The sequence below is a fragment of the Sceloporus undulatus genome, chromosome 3 (assembly GCF_019175285.1).
Source record: "Sceloporus undulatus isolate JIND9_A2432 ecotype Alabama chromosome 3, SceUnd_v1.1, whole genome shotgun sequence".
Classification (NCBI taxonomy): domain Eukaryota; kingdom Metazoa; phylum Chordata; class Lepidosauria; order Squamata; family Phrynosomatidae; genus Sceloporus; species Sceloporus undulatus.
This window is the reverse complement of record NC_056524.1, coordinates 54,939,511-54,961,761: the sequence shown is the minus strand read 5'-3', so window position 1 is coordinate 54,961,761 and position 22,251 is coordinate 54,939,511. Positions and strand designations below refer to the sequence as shown.

Here is a 22,251-nt window from a genome sequence, read left to right as displayed (position 1 = left end):
AAACTGGAAGAAGAAAAAGTACAAGTAGTTTTAAACTCTTTCAAATATGAGGGATTGTTCAGTTCAATCAAAGGAAATTAAAATTGTCTTATTAAAATATATTCTCAGTTTAACATTAGACAATAGCATTATAAGCATTTTCAGCCTGATAATGATAGTATTCTAATTGCTATTACTTTAAAAATGTATGTAGACTGCCATTTTGGTAACAGTATTTTCATTCTTCTCTTTTCAGTGCTTAAAATTCAGTTAGACCAATAAATAAATAAATAAATAAATAAATCCAAACAACCATAGTTCGAACACAAACTCCAGGCTGAAATCCTGTTGGTGCATTACACTAGTGTAACCATCTGTTATGTTTGTGGCTGTAATTTTGCCAGAATTCAGCAGTGATGGCAGGGAGTGCTGAACAAAAAAATAGACGGAAAATGGGTGGATTACAATGGACTCACTGAGGGACCATAGACAGGTTGCTGGCTCCCTTTCCATGATTTAGATTCATTTTCTTAATTCATAATATTTGCATTTTCAACAAATATACAAAATTGAAATTTTGCACTGAAATCCACAAACATCTGGATAATTTCAACCGGAAAGAAGAAACCCTTAAAGTGAACAAAATTTGGCTACCAGTCCTGAGGAACAGCAAATTAAGGACTCAGCAAATGCAAATGGGAAACCACTCAGAGTCAGGGGCTTTCCCAGTAGATAATGATCACCATTTAGCAGACACTCATCCTCTTTTGCATTAGCCTCCCAGCCTGAGGCCTGCCATCAGCACAGAACAATACATATGCAAATCACTCTTGCATTCCCAGGCTCACACAGTGTGTGTGTGTGTGTGTGTGTGTGTGTGTGTGTGCGCGCGCGCACACACACACACACAGACACACATATACACACACCCACTTTTTTTCCAGGCAAGCGTTCACTGAAGATGCCAGCCACAGATGCTGGCGAAACATCAGGAAGAAACTCTTCTAGAACATGTCCATATAGCCCGAAAAACTCACAAAAAACTAACAATACAAAATTGAACTTGAAAGTTGAAAAGAAGGAAGTTACCTGGAGATTGGACTGAATATTATGCATAATACTAATAATATGTTTGGTGCCTTCCTAACTCTATAGCAAACGGGACTGCCCGACTCACCAGGCAAGTCCAGTTGTTGGGTCTGGAGGCAGGGTGTTTCCCTCCTGTGCTGCGTGGGCCCTAGTGCTGGGGCAGGGCACCAGGCCCAACGCAGCGGCGGCACTGCACAGCGCTTCCGGGAAGCCAAGGGTTAACCCCCAGGTCCCCTGGGAGCAGAAGCACCAAGCACCGCGGCATGGCTGGTTTGGCCACTTCCATGGACTACAACTCCCAGAAGAACCTGGGAGAGGAAGTGGCCCATGATTGACGGGCTGCAGGGGCTGCAGCGCAGGGATTGGCCAGGAGGCAGGCCGCCTATGCTTCCTGGCTGCTGATTGGCTGGCCACCCTTTATTAGGCCGTGCCATCCGGCATTTGGCCCCATTTTTGTTTGCCGGCTCTCACCCTTCCCTCCCTCCTAGGATTCATGCTTCACTGTCATAACTTGCCGAGGGAGGCAGCATAGTTCCTGCATCTTTTGGGCGTGGTTTCCTGTGCTGAGGAGCATTGGATCGGGACTTTCAAACGCCTTGTATATCAGCAAACCCCTACTGTTCCCTACTAAACAAAAACTGTAATGTTCCTCCAGATATTTATTATAAACACAAACTACTGAGAGAAAAAGACAGAATTCTGTGTTGTCACAATAAGGATGTCAGTGAACCCCAACTCTTTGGACAGAGAGTTGGGATTCAGTGACATCCGTATTGTGACAACACAAAATTCTATCTCTTTCTCCATCTAATTCCAAGGAAGCGGTTTTGGCACTAGACCAATTATTGTCAGATGAAGACTGACTGGAAATTAATCCAGAGAGAAGCGAGATATTCCTGGTCAGTGAAAAGGCAGATCAGAACACAGGGATTCAACCTGTCCTGGATAGGATTACAGTCTGCTTGAAGTCTCAGTAGCTTGGTATAATCATGGATTCAGGCAGCCAGGAGTGCATTTGCACACATAAAACTAGTGTGCCAGCTTGGGGTCTCAGATTTGGCCATGGCAATGCATGTCTTGATTATATCCTATGTGGATTACTGTAATGCATTTTACTTTGGAACCACTTGGGAAGATTCACTGGGGCCAAAATGCTGTGACTAGACTGCTGACAGCAGTTGGTTATAGACAGAATAATAGTTTAAATAGGTTTACTGGCTAATACTACTACCACCACTAATTTTTTTTATAATTATTATAAATATAATTATTATATAAAGGCTATCAGACTAGCGTATAAATTGTTAATTAGACATTTCCCTGCCCTCAAGGCAGAAAAGGAGAAGGGAATGGCAGTGGGGAAGGGGGAAAGTCTTTCCCTCTGATGTATGGACCACGGCAGATGGACTGGAAGGAAGGCCCTTCTTCTTACTCTGATTAGGCTCGATGGAACTGGCCTGCCCTTCTCTCCTTCTGGATGGTGGATGAAGGGAGGGCCTTCTTCTTTCACACAAGGCCTGATGGAGCTGGCTTGCCTTTCTCTCCCTCTGGATGGTGGATGGAGGGAGACTATTGGAAATCTTTCCAAGGAAATACAGTGCAGTTCAGTAAGGTGGGTGGCAGGTTTGAATGCAGGACGTGGTATCTTTAATCTTTGAAAAGTGTCATTAATATGTTAGACCCTCATATTAGACAAATCCTCAGAATTTAGTTTCCCAGAGTCATGTTCTGTTGCGCACACTACACAGAAATAGACTTGCATAATAGGTATAGTATCCTTAGTATCCCCTGGTGTTTGGTTCCAAGACCCCCATCCCAGGCATTCTGAAAACTGTGGATACTCAAGACCCATTAAATACAATCTTATAGTAAATTGGTGTCCCTTGTATAAAATGGAAAAAAATGGTTTGCTTTTTGAAATATGTATGTATATGGTATTTTCACTTTCTTCCTCATTTTTCTTCAGTAATCGTTCAAGTCTGTTATTTTCTGCTAGTAATATGGTGTCATCCATGTATTTTAAACTGTTTATGTTCCTTCCTCCAATAATTCACATCCTTCCTCTGAGTCTAATCTTCCTTAATGTATAATAGATTTAGCATATGATTAAATTGTTAGGGTGATTAGATAAAGCCTTGCCTGATACCCCTGCCAGTTGGAAACTATTCTGGTTCTCTGAGTACTGTCTGGACAGAAGACTCTTGTTCTGTATACAGATTATACACATCAGGACAACAAAATGTTGTGGCACACCCTATTTTTCTAAGGGGAATGCACAGTTTTTCATGATCTACACAATCAAAGACTTTGCTATAATCTATAAAGCACAGGCTGATTTCTTCTGAAATTCTTTTGTGTGTGCCATTATACAATATTTGTTTGCAATATGGTTCCTAGTGTCTCTTCTCTTCCTGAACCTAGCTTGGATATCTGATAGTTACCATTCCTTATATAATAAAACTATTTCTTGCAGAATTTGTAACACTACTTTGCTTACACAGGAGATTAATGCAATCGTCCTGTGGATACTGCAATCCCTGGTGTCCCCTTTCTTGGGGATTGGAGTGTTTCCAATCTGTGTGCCATTGTTTTGTTTTCCGTATTTGTTGACATACAGTCAGCCCTTTGTATCTGTGGGGTTCTGTCCTCCCTCTATGGGTAACAAAAAACATAGGACCTCAAGTCGCATTGTTTCCAATGGTGGTATGCCACGGTATGCACGTGGCCACACTGGCATGGATGGCAAGAGCTGATTGTAGTTAGAATTAGACTAGATTCTGTGCATGTAGCTTGATGTAGCTCTATTGACATGCAATTTTTTCTTGATGATTTGTTTCTCTCAAGTGGTCTGAGCGCAGCTTACCAGTTCACTTTCTAAAATTGTAGGTTCACATTCAAATGGTTATTCTTTGAATTACTGTATATACTTGACTATAAGTTAATCTCACATATAAATTGAGGGCAGATTTGGGGCCAAAATTTGGTAATTTGATATCACTTGTGGATAAGTCGAGGGTAAAACTAAGGGTCTCAGCACCCTTCCTCCCCTCTGGGACAGCCAGGATTGGGGACAAGGCTTGGCAGTTGAGCGCTTGCCCTCCATCCTCCTCCCCACTCTGGCAATCTTCCCTCTCTCTTATTCTACAGCTGGGCTGTCCCTTTGGGAGACAGCCAGGCTGGGGAATTCTTCATATTGAACCATGTATAAGTCAACCCAGGTTTTTGAGTCAGTTTTTTTGGTAAAATCTTTTTTGACTTATACACGAGTATATACTGTACTATTTCACATTTAATGGAATAACCATGCATGAATCCATTCTATACAGACATTATCTATGTTTATGTTTATGTTTATCCTTTAAAAAACAAACAAACAAAACAAACAAGGTGGATATATTTTCAAAGGACTCCACATCCAGAAACAGTCACCATTACTAGTCTTTTTTGCATATTGCAAATATTAGATAATATATTTCTGTTGTCTATGTGCTATAGACCATCTTGATTTTAAAGTGAAGTTCAAAAAATACAGTATAAAATGTGCTAGAACAAGCACATGGTTGAAAGTACAGAACACATATCGATTAGGTCTGTCAGAGCAGCTGCAATGTTAGATAACAGTGCTATACAATCTAGCTTTGTATAAAAAACTTCTAACATAACATTGCCACCAAATTCAGCTCACTGTCATTTATTTCTATTGTAGAAAAAAGAAATAACTATGCACAGCTCTTGACAAGATTTCTTTTCTGGCATTCTAGCCAGCACAGATGTGTTCATATCAAGGTTTGAAGCTTAGTCAATTTTTCATATAGAGCTTCACATGTAAAACTAATAAAACTTGCTAAGACATCTATAAATTCTTGCAAAAGGCCATTACAGGGGATCCATAAATATAAATTTCCTGGCATAGTTTTTGGGATTTATACCATTTATTCTTCCTTCACACAAAACCCAAGCAAACAAAAAGCCACGTAAACAAGCATGCAGAAAACTGCCTTAATAACCTCTTGAAATCAGATAATACTCTGACAATTCAGTTTCACTGACAAAGGGAGCCTGGGCAGAAGCCAAGAGGCCCAGGTGCATTGTGTCATGCCACTATTTAATGTAGTCTAATATCAGATAGACGTTACTGAGAGAAAATACTCAGAATAAAGTACAGATAATAGCATGGACAACCACTCATTGCAAAATTACTTTTGCTCATCATGCTGTGCGCTTTGTATTAAATTTTTCTGTCAAGTGGCAGGAATCACAGGGAGAAGTGGCTTGAAAACCCCTTCTTGTAACCCTGGATAAGTATCTATAATATTAGGCTTTCATATGATAATGGCAAATGATGACCCTCTGAAAAAATTCTGACTGGTAATGAAAGTCCTAATCAGATTGTTGTTGTTGAAAATAGGTGGGGGAAGATGCCTTTGCCACTACTCCCATCCTTTTTTAGAGAATTCAGAAAACCTGACAAGATGTGTAAATCTTTGGGAATATATCTTACGTAAATTTCCAACAAACCCCTTTGGTTGTTTTATGAAACTGAAACGTGGTGGTTTAATAAAAGCTGGCCCTCCTGAGGCATTTTCATTAAAGGCTCTCTCTAGACAACATCACAATGTTTGCATTATCCTTCTATACTCCCCAGAGAATACAAGCATTACCTTTTCAGCAGGAGTCGATATTGTGTGTGTAGGCATGAGAGGAGATGATTAGATTTTGCCTTTTGGTGCACAAAGTAGCCACATGGAACAATGCTATGGTTAAGATTAAAATTCAATGCTTTTTCTGCCTTCTATTTGAATGTTAAATTGTTTCTGTGAGGGCGAAAATGACACTATAGAGGATTTATTTTAATGAAGATTTTAATCTCATGCATGCATTATTTGCCACTGCTGTACCCATTTGCAGTCTCTGCTCTCACACATAGTGATATTTAATAGCTGATTAGGGAACAAATACACTTTTTATGCATGTATGTCCAAGAGAATTCAGGAGTCTGAAAACAATGGTGATGATGACAATATGCGATGTTGAATGAGCACAGCATCAGAAAATACAATCCACTTTTCAATTAGTATTAGCTTTATAAAAATAGTCTGTGTACCACAAAAGAATGTATATCAACTAATAGTATTTACCATCTGTGTAGACCTCTCTGCGCAGATGTCCTTGCTGGTGCTTTTGCTTTTTGGCAGGTCGGATCTTCTGTATTACAGCAGCACTCATATTGCTGTCAGTGGACACAGGGCTGGTGGGTCTAGGGCAGTGTGAAGCATGATAATGTCTACGGCCTGGAAGGAAAACAGCACACATCATCTCAATTTATTTATTTTCTCTGAAACATAACTTATCTCTCCATTCTGTAAATGAAAATATTGTAACAACACTGACATCATCCATGTTCAGTATTACATAATAGTTTTTTGTTTGTTTGTTTTTAAAAAGGTCTGCACAATGGCCATTATCCCATGCAACACATTCTCAGGGCCCTAATACTGCAGAATAATAACATTCAGTCAGAGATATGATAGGCAGTGCCCAAAGGGCTCTTGCTCTCTTTTTTTAATAGGTCTTAGGCTGGAATAGTTTTTGCATGAGTGGAAACAAGAATTTCTAAAAAACAACAAAATAATGTTCTTTCTGCAGTGTTGTGCAAGGTCTTCCAGCAAGAGATAATTCTTATATGGACATATCAGATGGGGCTTGCTGAACCCTTTTCACATGCCTGTGAACCATCTCTGAGTAGAAATCTGCTTCATCAGTCTGTGCCCTACCTATTTTTCACCCACTTACACAAAGATAGTAGCTGCTAAAGATGGATTGAAATAACTGTGTAGTCAGTGAAGCAAGCTCATACACTCACCTGTGTGTGTGTGTGTATCTTCAAGTTGCCTCTAAATTAACAGTAACCTCATGGATTTGTTAGGGTTTTCTTAGGCAAGGAATACTGAGGTGGTTTTGTTAGTTCCTTCCTCTGAAATACAGCCTACAGCCCTGCTGACCCTGCTTGGTTTCCAAGATCAAACAGAAGCTGATGCCTTCAGGATTTTTATGTGATGTTTTTATGGCTCCTCACAAGGTGTTGCCAACAATTGTCCCTATTTTATATATGGTTGCTAAATTAGTTTATCATAATTTCTTTTTCCTCTGTTTGTCTGGGGGAAGGGGATTTAACAATTAATAGAATGTCATGCTTTTTTCTTCCATGTATGGTTAGATTTGTCACTCATCCATTTCACTGGTCAGCGAAGAATAAAATAGTAGATATACAGGTTTACAAAACTAACAATCATACGTATTTTGCAACTTCTAATGGACTCTCGATCTAATGTGAGTTTGAGGGATTATCCATCTCTATGTACAGCTGGAAAGTGAACTCCCCTGGTTCTGTTGCATGCCATCAAACTGCACAATACAAATATCCTGCCCAGTACCAAACATAAGCCTTGTCAAATTCTGGAACTGATAATATATTATTTGACAGTTCAAAGTAGCATCACCTCCTTGCTTTATCAGTCTAGAAAGCTTTAGTATTGTGGCGTTATATTATAAAATAATATTTGAGAGCTGTCTCTGTAATAACCACATTTTTGTGTTCCCAAGCTGCTAGACTTTGATGTTACTATGTTCATATCATATTACAAAGTAAAAACAGAAAGCAGATGAAACCTTTTACCCCTAAGATTTTCTTTCAAAGAACTATATTTTTTTCCTGAAGGGATAAGGGTTACTATCTAATCTATCTAGCTCTTTGTATTTTATATGTATTGGCACATCCTATTCATGATACTGTTGCAGAAAAACAATGCACTGAGGAAGATTATAGAACAAGTAAAGATGTCAACATTACAAAAAAAATCTTCAAAAGATTACAAAGGTATGGCTACTTATCTTTTAAAATACATTCTTTCAACAGTGAATTTGAGGTGAAGGTATGGTTATGGATATAGTTTTTCTTGTTCTCTTCTTTCATTTGGTCCACATGGCATTACTGTTTTGTTCTTTATTGTTTCTATAATTACCGAATTAGTGTGTATTTTGGTACCTCATTTTGTACCTTTATTTGTTAGAACCTAGTGCACATTTTTGTGAATGGATGTTTAAAATTTTATAAATATGGATTTCCGCCCTCTTTTTTAGTGTTGTACTGAGAAAACACTGGGAGAAAATCTGGTCTCAAATGACAAGGAGACATTGTTTAATCATACCTTCTTTGTGGCTTGCTTTCAGAATGAAAATCATACATGCAGATTTGCAGTTTTAGAAAGTCTTTATTGTAGTTGGATGTGAACTCACAATTAAAACAAAGACACAAGCATGGTGAGGTTCCCTTCATTACATATTATATGAAAATTGTTGTAATGTCTTGTTTTAAATAGAAATGCAGGCGCAGGTATATGGTATTCCCAAAGGAAGCATCTTCCAGGAGTAACTGTCCCTAAGGACACACTAATTATATATCTGATGGATATCAGTGATCAAACACACATAATGACTGAAAACAAATCTCACCTCCAACAGCATCTTGCATTTGACGCCTTGCTACTTTGAGACCAGCGTATTCTGCTGCTGCTGCAACAGCCTGTGCAAAATCTGCATCTGTAAAAAAGGATCCATCAGATGAGCTAACACTAGATCGTCCACTTGAAATGTTGTCATCTTCTGAAGCCGAACCCCATCCATTGATCATGGAACCCGTCACTGAACTCTCGAGATCTCCCACACTTGAAGCAGGTGTCTGCTCAAGGCCACGCAGAAGCAGCCTTCTGTTTTGCATCTTGGCAACTTCTATGTCTGCTTCATCTTCTTCCTCTTCTGGAGCATCAGTATCCATGTCTGATACAAGAGGCCCTGAAATATAACCATAGGTATGTGGAGGGGAAATGGGCCTTGGAGGTGGAGGAGGACTCACAGGTTGACGCCTGTTAACAAATAAATAGTTAAACATTAATGTTTATTTCCATCTTTACTATTTTATATTTTAGTAGTTTTTGTACATTCTCATAGCAGAAGTGGTTGACTACTGTACAATATGTAAAAGTGATTTACTTTACTTAGTGATTAAAATGGGGGGGGGGAATGACTTTGGGGAGTGAGGAGCAGATAGGAGATTATTATAGCCCTCCTATTTAAACTGTGCATGGGCAGATGAATGATATGGGTCTAGTAGACTTGTGCGCTAATATGAGTGATTTGCAACAGATGTGCCAGGATTTCTGACAACTAATTGTATAACAATAATAATTGTGCAGTTCCTTCTTCATTGGCTTAACTTGTATTTCTGAAATAAAGAATGATTAAGACAACTACTTTTGGATTAAAAAAAATAACTGAGGGACTGATTCAGTACTGGTACCCAGAACAAATCCATGGGCTCAGACTTTCTTATTTCTAAATGTATATCATTTGCAGCTAGTTTGGGTTGATGGATCTCAGTGATCCAGTACAAATAAAGTAGATTTCATAGGGTTGAAGTCTCTCTATCCAATGTAACATACTGCTTATGAGAATTTACTTGAAGATCATTTGGAAATGTCAGCTGGTTAAAATAGGTCTCCTACGATTCCAAATGCAGCAACAATTTCAGAATATAATTTCTCTATCCTCAAAGAACTGTACTGACTATCTATTCATTTCTGACCCAGATTCAAGATATTGGTTCTGAGCTATGCAGCCCTACATTGTTCGTGATTCAAGTACTTTAAGAAACAACTATTTCCACACTGCAATGTGACCTTCCCCCCCCTTTTAGCATCCTTACCAGAACTTTTGACAGTATTAAGATTTGCTTCTTGTTTCAGAGTATGACAGCAGAAAAGTTATCCAGAGACTTGTTAATAATATTATGAGGCCTCTTGAAATTGTCAAATATATTGATAGCTGGGCCTCAAAATATGTTAAGTGTTTTATTAAAGATTCTGATAAAATTCCAGCTGGGTGTTTTATAGTACTTTTCCATAGAAAGGTCACTAAGAGTGATAAAAACAGTTATAGCTCTAGATGTCAGTTTCAGAAAGCATCTAAATTTTATATCTCATGCTTACTGCTGAAATGAGACACTTGGGCAGATGAGCAGGTAAGTGGAAGAACAGGTAAAGGACAGGTGGCAACCAAACAGTGTTTTGTTCTAATTTATCTGATTTCTAAATAAGCAGCTAGAAACTGGTGATATATTTGTGCAGCATTGGTAGAGCTAGCCTCATCTTTTGATTTTATACAACAGATGTGGGGATCATGTCATACTCCAGGCATTGTTTTAATATAAGTCTCAGCAACACTATTGACTAATAATATTGTATATTGTACTCCAAAAATATCTGGGGGATCACATAATTATTAGTGTTCTTGTAGATGCAAAGACACTTTGGTTTAAATTATTCAACACAATACGAGTTTGCTTTAATTTTAAAGTTTTTTTCTTGTACTGATCTTGGAACTGACAATCATGTTTAGCTGTAACCCCACCTCTTTTGAAGAATTTAGGTAATTAATACTCTTGCCCTCAAGATCTTCATTGAGAACATTGTCTCACTAGTGGTATACAATACAGAAACATGGGCTAGGGTGAATATTGTTAAACTGGACACAAGTGTTGGAATTCATTTATGCCAAAATTTCTCTCTTAATATGATTGTGTTTTATGCCTATGATAACAACAACAACAACAGCTTCATGGATACACTGACTGAAATACTAATGCATCAATATATCTGTATATTAATGCTTTTTATTTATACATTTATCTAGATACAGTGTTACCCCGGGATACGAATGCGGCGCCTTACGAAATTTCCGGGTTATGAAAAAATCCAATTGAAAAAAACTGTTCCGGGTTACGAAGGTTATTTCGGGTTACGAAAGAAATTTTGGTGCTTTTCGGCGCTTTTTCGCACCAAATCGTGGCTTTTCCCCATTAGCGCCTATGGGGTTTCGGCTTGCGAAAGCCTTTCGGGTTACGAAAGCGGCGGCGGAACGAATTATTTTCGTAACCCGGGGTAACACTGTAGTTGCCATTAAGAGACTTGTTGAAGGCTGACTATCTATTTGCCTTTTGGATGAGTTACACAGTTCAGCCTTCCTGAATGTAGTGTCCTCCAGATATATTGAACTTCAGCTCTTACAGTAATGCACTTTAAATGGGACTGCCTTTGGAAACTCTTCAGAAATACCACAGTCAGCATTACTGGAGGGTAAATTTAGTAAGACATCCTGTCCATGAATGAACATGCCCCTGTAACTCAGGAGATATAGAAAATGTTGGACACGTATTGTTTCACTGCCCTTTTTATGGCAATGCTCGCAGAGATTTGATCACTCCTATATTTTTGAACGTACCTGGGAGATCTGAAGCTTTTTATTCAAATTACCTATTATCAGACTGGAACTCGCATATAACTTATAAAGTGGCACAATTTTCTGCACTAGCAATCACTTGTAGGAAAAGAACAACTGATCAAAGTTAAAAACATAATATTGTGTCATGTCTGGTACTGCATGCCTGGTAAAAATCTGATATTGCTAATCTACCCTTATTATTTCAATCTTAAGGGCGAAAGCCCATAAAGGTTTGTTTTTATTTTATTTTATTTTAAATGAAGCTATCTTAAATGTAGTTGGTAGATTTTTATACATTTTATGTGTATTATTTTATTTTTCTATGTTATATTTTATATTGATGCCGGTCTTTGACTGTAATAAAGCATTTCATTTCACAGTCAGAATGCAGCCAGAATACTGACCAGGAGCAGTTACAGAGAGCAAGTAACTCTCTTGTTGAAACAGCTTCACTGGCTATTGGTTTGTTTCCGGGAACAATTCAAAGTGCTGGTCATGACCTATAAAGACCTACATGACAGGTCCAGACTATTTGAGAAACCATAACTCCCTGTACGAACCTGCTAGATCCCTAAGCTTTTCAGGAGAAGCCTTTATCTCAGTCCCACCAGGTTCACAGGCTTGTTTGGTGAGGACACGAGAAAAACCTTCTCAGGGGCTGCTCCCACCCTCTGGAACTACCTTTCCCCAGGAGGCTAGGCTAGCCCCCTTGGTACAGGCCTTTTGCTGGCAAGCAAAAACATTTTTATTCAGGCGGGTTTTTAAAAATTATGGCGGGGTGGCTTTTATATTGGGTAGCTGTATTAGATTGTGGTTTCAACTTTTGTATGTTTTTAATCTTAATTTTATACTGTTTTAACTGTTATTTTATTTTTAAAAAATATGTTTTAAATGTGTTTTATCTTGTGAGCTGCCTTGGGTCCCTTTTTGGGAGAAAGGTGGCATAAAATGGAATTAATAATAATAATACTTATTATCGGCCCTCATCAGCCTGGCCAATAGCCAATAAACCTGGAAGTTTTAATCTGAAACATCCAGAAGGCAACCAAATGGGAAGGCTGATGGAAACTATGAGAAAGTAAAATAATTTTAGTCTCCATTCTGAATTTCCTTCAATATGCATTATTGAAAGAACTGTATGCATTATACACGCTGTAGCTGGCACATCTTTTAACCCAATGCCACACAGAAGGTAAATAAAATTATTACTGAGCATGGTTTTGTAACACACCTCCGATCTTGTGGGTGTTGCAAGTGCCCCATTTCTTCCTGGCAATCTTGTAACATAGGCTGGAGTTCTTCTTGGGGTGAAGGTGTTAGTGTAGCAGTTGACTGATGGCTATAAGACACAGCTGCCGGAGATGAAGCTGCTCCTCGGACTGGTGGTGTAGGGCCTCTTTCATCATCTTCTTCTTCCAGTTCATCCTGCTGTAGATACATTCTTGCTGGTGGTACTGGACATGGGATTTCCTGATCATAGCTAAGAATGTATTGAATAACATAAACATAAAATACATTCAGATACATTTGAGCTAGAATATTCATTTTATTTATTTATTTTTCTTTCTTAAATCACTTTGAAGATTTATACTTAATCTATGCAGTTATAAAACCTTCCATTCACTTAATTAAATGAATTTGGGTCATTAGGTCAAAATACTTGTTCTTGAATTATTCTTTTCTCTTACCTTTCATTCACAGATAAGCTGTATTCTTCACTATTACTATGTGGTGGAGGATGTACAGGGGGAGGTGGAAGTAGGTCAGCCCAGTTCATACCAGCCTGCTTTGATGCTTTAGGGGTTCTAGCACCCTTCTTATGCCCTTGGCTCCCTATGAAGAAATATATTTATACTATTATACTATCTTATAGTCTCTGGAATAAATTGCTCATCAGCCATTTAATACATTATTCTGAAAAAAAATTATCCCAAGTGTTCATTAGATGACTATTCATGCTTAGATTACTCAGAATATTCAGTATGTTTAACAAATTGTTATACAAATTCTGGTTTTTCTACTGGACTCAGTAGGCACCTAAACATTTAATGACTACAGACAAAGACATGTATTATATTTATATTAACAATTTTGTCTAATTTTATGTCTAATTCATCTTTTACATATATGTTATACACAGTTTGCTATAGTGCATTTTAACACAGAGTCACAGTATTCATAACCTGAATTAATAAATAGCTTGAACACATTAAAGTCATAAATGAACTTTACAAGCAATATAATTAAAGCAATCTTCCTACAGAAATTAATTGCATTATAGATTATCATCTAAAACAAATGAACTGTAGATACTTTCTCCAGAATATCTCTCTGTTATTTAATTACTAAAGCGTAATACACAATACAATAAAGATACAATCTATTAGTGTTCTACTGTTGTGTTAAGTCAATGGATATATATAATTTGTACTTGTCCACTGAAATGTTTTAGGCACAATGAGATTACTAAATTTATTCCAAATGGCAGGTGCAGCTGAACATAATTACTGAAAGAACTAAAATAATTCACAATAAAAGCAGCAGAAAGAAGTATCGCATAAATGTTTTCAGCCACTATTCATTGGAAATTATGGCTTACAGTGAGTGATATAAGCAGTAGCCATGTGAAGAGCTTTGGAAAAAAGACCAATTATTCAGGTGCTGATACATTTGGAGTGGAAATTTGACATGAGACTTAATCAGAATGGACACTTGAGAGATACTCTACTAATTTGTATACTTCTATGCAAGCTTGCATTTACTGGCATGCTACACTATTTTAAATTTCAATGATAGCATTTTAAATGAATGAAGATTTGGTACATTTTTACTGGCATATGTATTTATTTCAACCATTTTTCTCAGTTCTTAGTCAGAGCTCCCTACATATATTTCAACCATTTTTCTCAGTTCTTAGTCAGAGCTCCCTACATATATAAATAATAAAATATATAAATAATAAAAGGGTTCTACACTATGCACAAAGGTTTCATTTAGCACAGAGTTCACATTCAAAATTGGTATGCTATGTCCTATATGCTCTATCCTACCCACAGTAAAGATGTTCTTCGCTGAAGGATCTTTAAGAGTAAATGGCTGTGCTGGGGTGAGATTAGCTGAAGCAGGTAAAAGGTGAATTTTTCAGGGGATGTGGCAGAAGAAATGTGGTGGAATTCCACCTGGCAGAAATATAGATACTACATCTCTGTAATCTGGGATTTTGGCCAACACTGATCATTCCCATCGTCAAATATAAGGTAGTTGAAATCGACTTTCCCCCCCAAAATAGGGATAGATCAAACATTTCTTTAAATTTAAAAGGAAAGACCAGGAGCTTCACTACAATTTAGTGTGATCTATTATAAACCCATTCCCAGTATCTGGATTTTTATACCACATTTTTAGAGTACTGCCAAAGAACCCAAAATGTTTTGGCTTGCTGTAATTCAAGTAAAAAAGCAGCAAAAATTTGCATTTTGTGTCAGTTTCTAACTCTGTTATATACCACTGTTGTCACATGAATTCCTTTATTATGAAAAAAATAGACACATAGTAAGTAATGTTTCTACAAATCCCATACTGATCAAAGAAAAAAAACACACATGGTGATGGATGAGTGAAAGTGGAACTGACTTTTTTTTGTCCAGTGACGTATAGCATATGTTTTATGGTAGAGGAGACAGAAAGTAAGTATTAACAAAAATGGACGCCGTGGAAAACACATGAAGCTGGACCCAAAGGAACTCTGTTTACCTTTTATTAAAATTCTAAAGATGTAAACAAAGTATGACATTTCTCATTTAGTTGTCAAAAGCTGTGCCAAAATTGGAGGGCAAAGCTGAGCTGGCAGGGGGCAGGTGACTGTCTGAAAAAAAAATCTTTTCCAATTCCCTCCCCCATATATATTTTATTTCTTTTCACACATTTGCTCCCAATATAGCCAGCTTTGTAGTTTTTAAATATTTTCCTGTTGGCTGTGATAATCACAAATTATGGCAGGATCTACACCACCAAAATGAGGTGAGGCGGCAGCGATTCTAGGGTTAGGGAGCATGAACCATTCACACGCTCCCTAAGCCTAGGACGTAATCTGTACGTCAAAATGGTGGCACCCTGTCTACATGGGCGCCACCATTTTGACGTGACGGACATGCCGCATCCAAACAGCACCACGCGGGCGTCACGTCCTGGCGCTGCTGCAGGGCGCTTGTGGCATCCTTTCAGCGGCGCCAAAAGGAGCTCCGTTTTGGAGCTCCTTCCGCCACGTGTATCGCTGCTGCGATGTTTAAACAGCCATGCCAGCGATACAGAGAGAAAGGGCCCAAGCAGCCCCTTTCTCCCTTTCCCCGCCGCTGTCGGGGTGTCCTTGGGGTATGAAGCCCCAAGGACACCCCTTTTCATGCCATGGGGAAGCAGTGTTTTGCTGCTTCCCCGAGGCCTGGAAAAGTGTCAGATCAGGGCCTCTGGCGTTGCCGCTGAGGCCTCGATCCGTCGGAGAAAGGGGCGGGTGCAGGCCGCCCCAAAGGGGCAGTCTGTATCTCACCTAAGTCACCAGGCTGCTGAGGAGATAATAAATTTTATCTGTGGCAAATGAAACCCTCACTAATCTAGCACTGAAAGAAGGAAGTTATTCTGTGATCCCTTGGCTCTCATTGATCCAAAGCCCTGTTGCACTGATAGTCTATAGAACTGTGTGCGGTTTATCACACAGAGCTCTAAATGTCACGCTTCCGTTGCCCAAACATGATCAAAATGGGGCAGTAGCATCACCAGTGTGATGGCGCTTCTAAAGTGAAACGGAAAAGTTATTGCCATGGAATAGTCAGTGGAGATGCCCTTTTCTTATTATTAACGGATTAATCCGTTAAGAAAAGGGCTGCTTTCCTGACGATTCCATCGCGATAACGCTTCTGTTCCACTTTAGAAGCACCTGCGGCATGATCACACTGGTGACGCTTCCACCCCATTTGATGACGTTTGGGCAACAAAAGTGCTGCGTGTGATAAACTCCTATGGCAATGCAATTGTCTTGATACTGCTAACAATGTTGGGTAATATTTCTGCACACTCACTATTTTTTGGAAGCAAAACAGCACATTATATTTGAGTCATCTCCACAATAATCTGAATGATTATACTGTTGAAAACAATGTAATCTGTATAGGTAATAGAGTCATTATGGTGTACATCTGATTGCACACCACAGAGTGTAATTACAGTATGCACTGCAGCCTGTACACTGATCCCACTTTCTGCACACTGATTCAAGCATCCAGCTTGTTGTGGTAGGATTTCATTGCCCATCAGTGCAGAATAATAATAATAAAAAACCCATGATGTTCAGGTTCATTTGGCAAAGGTGTAGAACATTTTCTTTTTCCTTTTGTTAAAAAAGTACACCTGTGTTCCTACTCATTAAATCACTGCTTTCCCTTACAGGGAATGGAGAATGTTTGTGAAATTCTGCCTACTCTTGGTTTACCTGCATTGAACTCTTTAGAGAACCCTGAAAATAGGTCATAATGATACGATATAACTTCAAGTATTAACTAATGACTTATAATTTACCAATACTCACCAGACGTGCTACTTCCTCGATCTGAACTGTTATAAGACCCTCCTGTATTTGGGTCATAATTTTGATTGTATGGGATGGTTTGGGCATTATCATTTACTCGGTAATCTGCAGGTTTAATAAAAACAAGTTTACATTTCCTTCAGTGAGATGTCTACCAGAATACAGGCCAATACTCCTGTAACAATAAAGAAAAGGTTTTGCTATCCTGCTCTAATCTGAAGGATTACTCTTGTTATCAGGAAATTTCAGTGAAACTATCATGTATAAAGCACTTGGTCTTTTTATTAAATGCTTCAAATTTTCTGAGTGGAGAATTATTTAGGCATATATTTTATTTCTCTCCTGTTTGTCCAATGCAAGGAGGAATTGGGAATTTCTGACTATCACACTGGAAATTGCTTGTGGGAAGGAGGTGGATTGTATTGATTGAGAATAGAACAGACCCTTGTAGCTCACAGTGGCTGATGCCCAGTGTTGTCAGGACTGTGGGGGAGAGAGTCAGGCCAGGAGTAATTAAGTAGCTGTAGTAGAATCTCAGCCAATGTGTCTCTGTTTGAAACCTGCAGTACCACTTTTAGTCACTAGGCAACAAAGTTTCTAAACAGCATATACAACATACCCTCTTGATCCCTGCCCATCATGGCTGGCCGTCCAGGGGGGTGAGGCATTGATGGCACTTCTCAGACATATCATCAATGCTTCCCTTGGGGAGGGTGATATACCATCCTCTTTGAAAGAAGCAATGGTTAGACCGCTCTTGAAAAAATCCTCCCAGGACTCCCTGCACATGAAAAATTATAGGCCTGTTTCCCATCTGCCATTTTTGAGCAAGGTGATAGGAAGGGCAGTTGCTCTTCAGCTCCAAGCGGTCTTGGATGAAGCTGATTTTCTTGATCCATTTCAAACGGGCTTCAGGACTGGGTATGGGGTGGAGACTGCCATGGTCGCTTTAACTGATGACCTCCATCTAGCCATTGACAGAGGGAGCATGACCCTGTTGGTGCTACTAGACCTCACAGCGGCATTCAATACAGTAGACCACGACATCCTCCTGGAACGCCTGAGAGAGTTAGGAATTGGAGGCACTGCGTTGCAGTGGTTCCGCTCCTTCCTCTTGGGCAGGTTCCAGAGGGTGATGCTCGGGGACAGTAGCTCTTCAAAAACAGAGTTTAATTGCGGTGTCCCTCAAGGTGCCATCCTGTCCCCGATGCTATTCAACATATATATGAATCCACTGGGAGAAATCATCCGTGGATATGGGGCTGGGTGTTATCAGTATGCTGATGACACCCAAATATATTTCTCCATGTCCCGGTCATCAGCAACAACAACAGATGGCATCCCTCCCCTCAACCAGTGTCTTCAGGCAGTAATGGATTGGATGAGGGAAAACAAGCTCAAGCTGAATCCAGATAAAACGGAGGTACTTATGGTAGGGGCCCCCAAACCAGGTATTGGGCTGCAACCTCCAGTCCTAGAGGGGCTCACGCTCTCCTCGAAGGACTGTGTTCGCAGTCTGGGAGTGCTTCTTGACCCGTCACTTCAGATGAGGAATCAGGTGAATGCGACGGTCAAGAGCGCCTGTTATCAGCTTCGGCTGATACGTCAGCTGTGCCCTTTCCTGGAACAGGGTGACCTCGAAACTGTAGTACATGCGCTGGTAACCTCAAGACTTGATTTTTGCGCTCTACATGGGGCTACCCTTGTGCCTAGTCCGGAAACTCCAGTTGGTACAGAATATGGCAGCCAGATTGGTCACAGGAACAGCAAGGAGTGACCATATAACACCAATACTGAAGTCACTCCACTGGCTGCCTATCAGTTTCTGGGCACAGTACAAGGTGTTGGTTATTACCTTTAATGCCCTACATGGTTTGGGCCCAACCAACCTAAGGGATCGCCTGCTTCCATACAATCCGCCCTGTACCCTCAGGTCCTCTGGGAGGAATTTACTACAACCCTTAAAGACCAGGCTGATGGCGACCTCCCAGAGGACATTTTCTGCAACTGCTCCCAATTTATGGAATGGCCTGCCGGACGAGATCCATCACATTAACAATCTAGAGAGCTTTTAAAAAGCCATTAAGACGGATCTCTTCTGGCAGGCCTTCCTGGAATAAAATACTCGGCTACGGACAAGACTTCCCATTTAGTGACTCTGCCCATGATGATTTTTTGGTTTTTTGTTTGGTTGGTTTAGTTGGTTTTTAATCTTATACTGTTTAATCTTGTTTTAAGGGGGAGTACTGGTTATATATAGTTGTATTTTAACTTGCTGTACGCCGCTTTGATTGCTTGGCAAAAAGTGGGATAGAAATAAAAATTTTATTAATTTTATTTATTGTAATTAATACAGCTTGAAGCCAAGGGGAGAGGTCTGAAGGACCGATTTATCAAGTACCTCCTACAGTTTTCGGGCAGATTGGGTGTGACTAAAGATCCCAGCAAGCATGGGTCACTCCAACAAGGTAGACACAATTGCTGAGATACTACATTGAGCAGGAGGAGCATAACAGTTGCATAGGCAACAGTTCCTCTTTCCATGTTCTTTCTTGCACCACACTGTCTACTGCCAAATCCTGGGAGGAGTTTCTGCTACTTAGCAGTGGTCTTCTGGAGTCCTAGTCCAACACTCAGACCACTATATAACACCAGCTATCTGCAATTCTGTAATTCTATAAATAAAAATTAAACCTAATGTTACTATGGCCGGTTATAAACCGCCGCTTTGAGGCGGTCTGCCGCTGCCGCCGCTTGGTCCATGCGGGAGCCGTAGCACCCACACTGCGCGGCTCCTGCACGGACCGAAAAAGAAGCTCCAAAATGGAGCTTCTTCTTGCAGCGCCTCTGTGACGTCGCGAGGCGCCAGGGGCACATTCGCGAAGTCACAGACGCCGCGACACGTTCGGACACACAGCGTTCGATACGTAAAGATGGCACCGGCCGTGTGGAATGGCCGGCGCCATATTGTACAGACAGAGTCCGTACTAGAGCCAGGGGCGTCTAGAAGAGACGCCCCTTTTTTAAAATGGGACGTCCTGCGGATGTCCCAAGTGGCGGTTTGTAACCCGCCCTCATGTGAGAAGTGATAAATAGATTGGAATTGTTAAGTTTTCCATCTCGCTACTTGTAAATGCCTACTTGGTACTTCTGTGTGTGCCTGTCTACTACAGAGTGTGGTTTCTTAAGTTTTCTCCATATTCCCTAGAAAAGTATCAGTGGATAATGAATACAAAAAGCCTATGAAGGATCTTCACCAGCAGTGCATTCTGTTATATGAGACATGCTTCCTCATTAATGGTACTGGGAATGATTGCAAGAGTTGCTCCCCCCCCCCAAGCTATGGATAAACACTTAAAATATTGCTATTTTTTAAAGAAAATTCCATCATCTTACTTTTAAAGGAATAAAATATTCAGACAGTTGTTAATTCCTTCTACTTATTGTAAGCCTATGGATGGGAGCCTTCCAAGACACCTTACTATTAACAGTCATGCTCAGGTCTTCCAAATTCAGAGTCATGACTTCCCTATCCACCCGTAATGCAGCCTTCCTCTTTTCGTCATATCATCTTTTTTAATGAGTCATGTAATCTGATGATATGTCCAAGATAATAATACATTGCATGTTGAAGGAAATTCAGAATAGAGACTAAAATAATACAGTGATTTTTTACTGAAGTAATACCTGTAATGTATAAGAATGTTTCATGAAACAAATAAAAGAAAGCCATAAACTGTCATTGGACATGAAATAGGAATTACAGAATGCAGTGGAGAACTCATCAAAATGGTTATTTCTTCTCACACAGGTTAGAAGTAAACTATCAGAAAGATTAGAACACAAGAAACTAAATACTGTATGAGAATATTGGTGAGTGTATTTGTGTGCACACACACAGAGAGATGACCTAGTTCACAACTGCTATAGATATTTGGACTTAATGACAGCATAAAACACATGAGGGAGAAGTCAAAAGGACAAATCTCATATCAGAATATTTTATTTAACATTTACTCAGTTCTTTTGCATTACACCAAGTTGCATATCACATACATTTACATATAGGACAAACAATAGATTTGACCTCAACAATATGTACATTGAATCATATCCAGAAAAGGAGTTAATGAAGTGAAAATAAGCTTGCTATGGTTATAGATATGTGGCTACAATAACCACAAAAAAGAGCAAGAGTAAGAGAGATTTCAAATCCAATGACTTTATGCCTTTCTTTCATTTGTTCCATTCACACATACTTATCCTTGTATCTTCAACCCTCCCCTTCTATTTTACCTTTGTTTTATTTAACAGTAGCTTTTTCATGATTTTAAAAATTCTAGGTTCTGACACAAATAAGTCTCTATAAAACATACATTAAAAATGCAGGGCTAAGATATAATTAAAAAAGTGTCACCACTATGACAAACTGCTGCAGTTTCATGTGGCCTCTGAACCACTATATGGACAAATAGGTCAGATAGTAAATACACTGATTTATTCTTGACTGATGCAACTCTTTTGTAATGGAATCTGTCCTTTGCCTTTTCAATATCACTAGGTGACCATGAAGACAGAAGAGGACCAGCTACAATGAATAGCGATTTGCAAATCAGGTTATTAAAGTAAGCTGCATGGTAGCTTGAAGGACTAGCAAGAAATTACATCACTTTTTTTCCCCAATGCCTCACACATTACATTAAGGAAATGTGCCTTAAAGGATAGAGAGCATATTCTGATGTTCGGTTAACATTGCAATCAATTCTTTTAAGTGTATGGATACAGTGGAAAAATTTTAGTCGAGAACTGAAAAGAGAATGGTGAATGCAAGATCAGTGTGAAAAATAGACAGCTTCCATCTTTCGGATTGCCCATAATACAAACTGTGTATTTTATATCTAATTTTGTAATCATTTGTAACAATATGTAGGTTTAATTAGCTTTCATTCGCCATTAGGAGAACAGAATGACCTATTTTTAAAATGTGAGTGAAATGCCTCTGCTTTGCATCTGCTTTATGAATTAAAGATATGGTCTTAGTATCACGCAATCACTCCACTGTTATTATTAAATTTAAATTAAGCTCAAAGCCATGTGAAAATATATTCTATTTTATTCTTTTAAAGATACGGCTGCTTATTTTGTTAAAATAAATTCTATCTCTGAATGTTATTGCAGTGCTAATTAACTTTTTGACACCGTTAATTAGGAATTTCTAAATCTACAAAGGACTTAGATTGTACCATGGCATTTGGTTCATCTTGACAAGT

At 39.1% G+C, this 22,251-nt stretch overlaps 1 protein-coding gene across 6 annotated transcripts in view; it reads right to left on the bottom strand.

Annotated features, from left to right (window-relative positions):
- Nucleotides 1-22,251, bottom strand: part of ROBO1 (roundabout guidance receptor 1) — a 688,267-nt gene that overhangs the window by 11,298 nt on the left and 654,718 nt on the right. For all 6 annotated transcript variants that reach the window (XM_042458015.1, XM_042458018.1, XM_042458017.1 and 3 more), the window contains 5 exons: nucleotides 16,982-17,086; nucleotides 13,092-13,236; nucleotides 12,635-12,883; nucleotides 8,581-8,990; nucleotides 6,207-6,359 (listed from right to left, as the gene is read on the bottom strand). In XM_042458015.1, coding sequence (XP_042313949.1) covers nucleotides 6,207-6,359; nucleotides 8,581-8,990; nucleotides 12,635-12,883; nucleotides 13,092-13,236; nucleotides 16,982-17,086 — 1,062 coding nt within the window. The remainder of the gene's footprint in view (nucleotides 1-6,206; nucleotides 6,360-8,580; nucleotides 8,991-12,634; nucleotides 12,884-13,091; nucleotides 13,237-16,981; nucleotides 17,087-22,251) is intronic.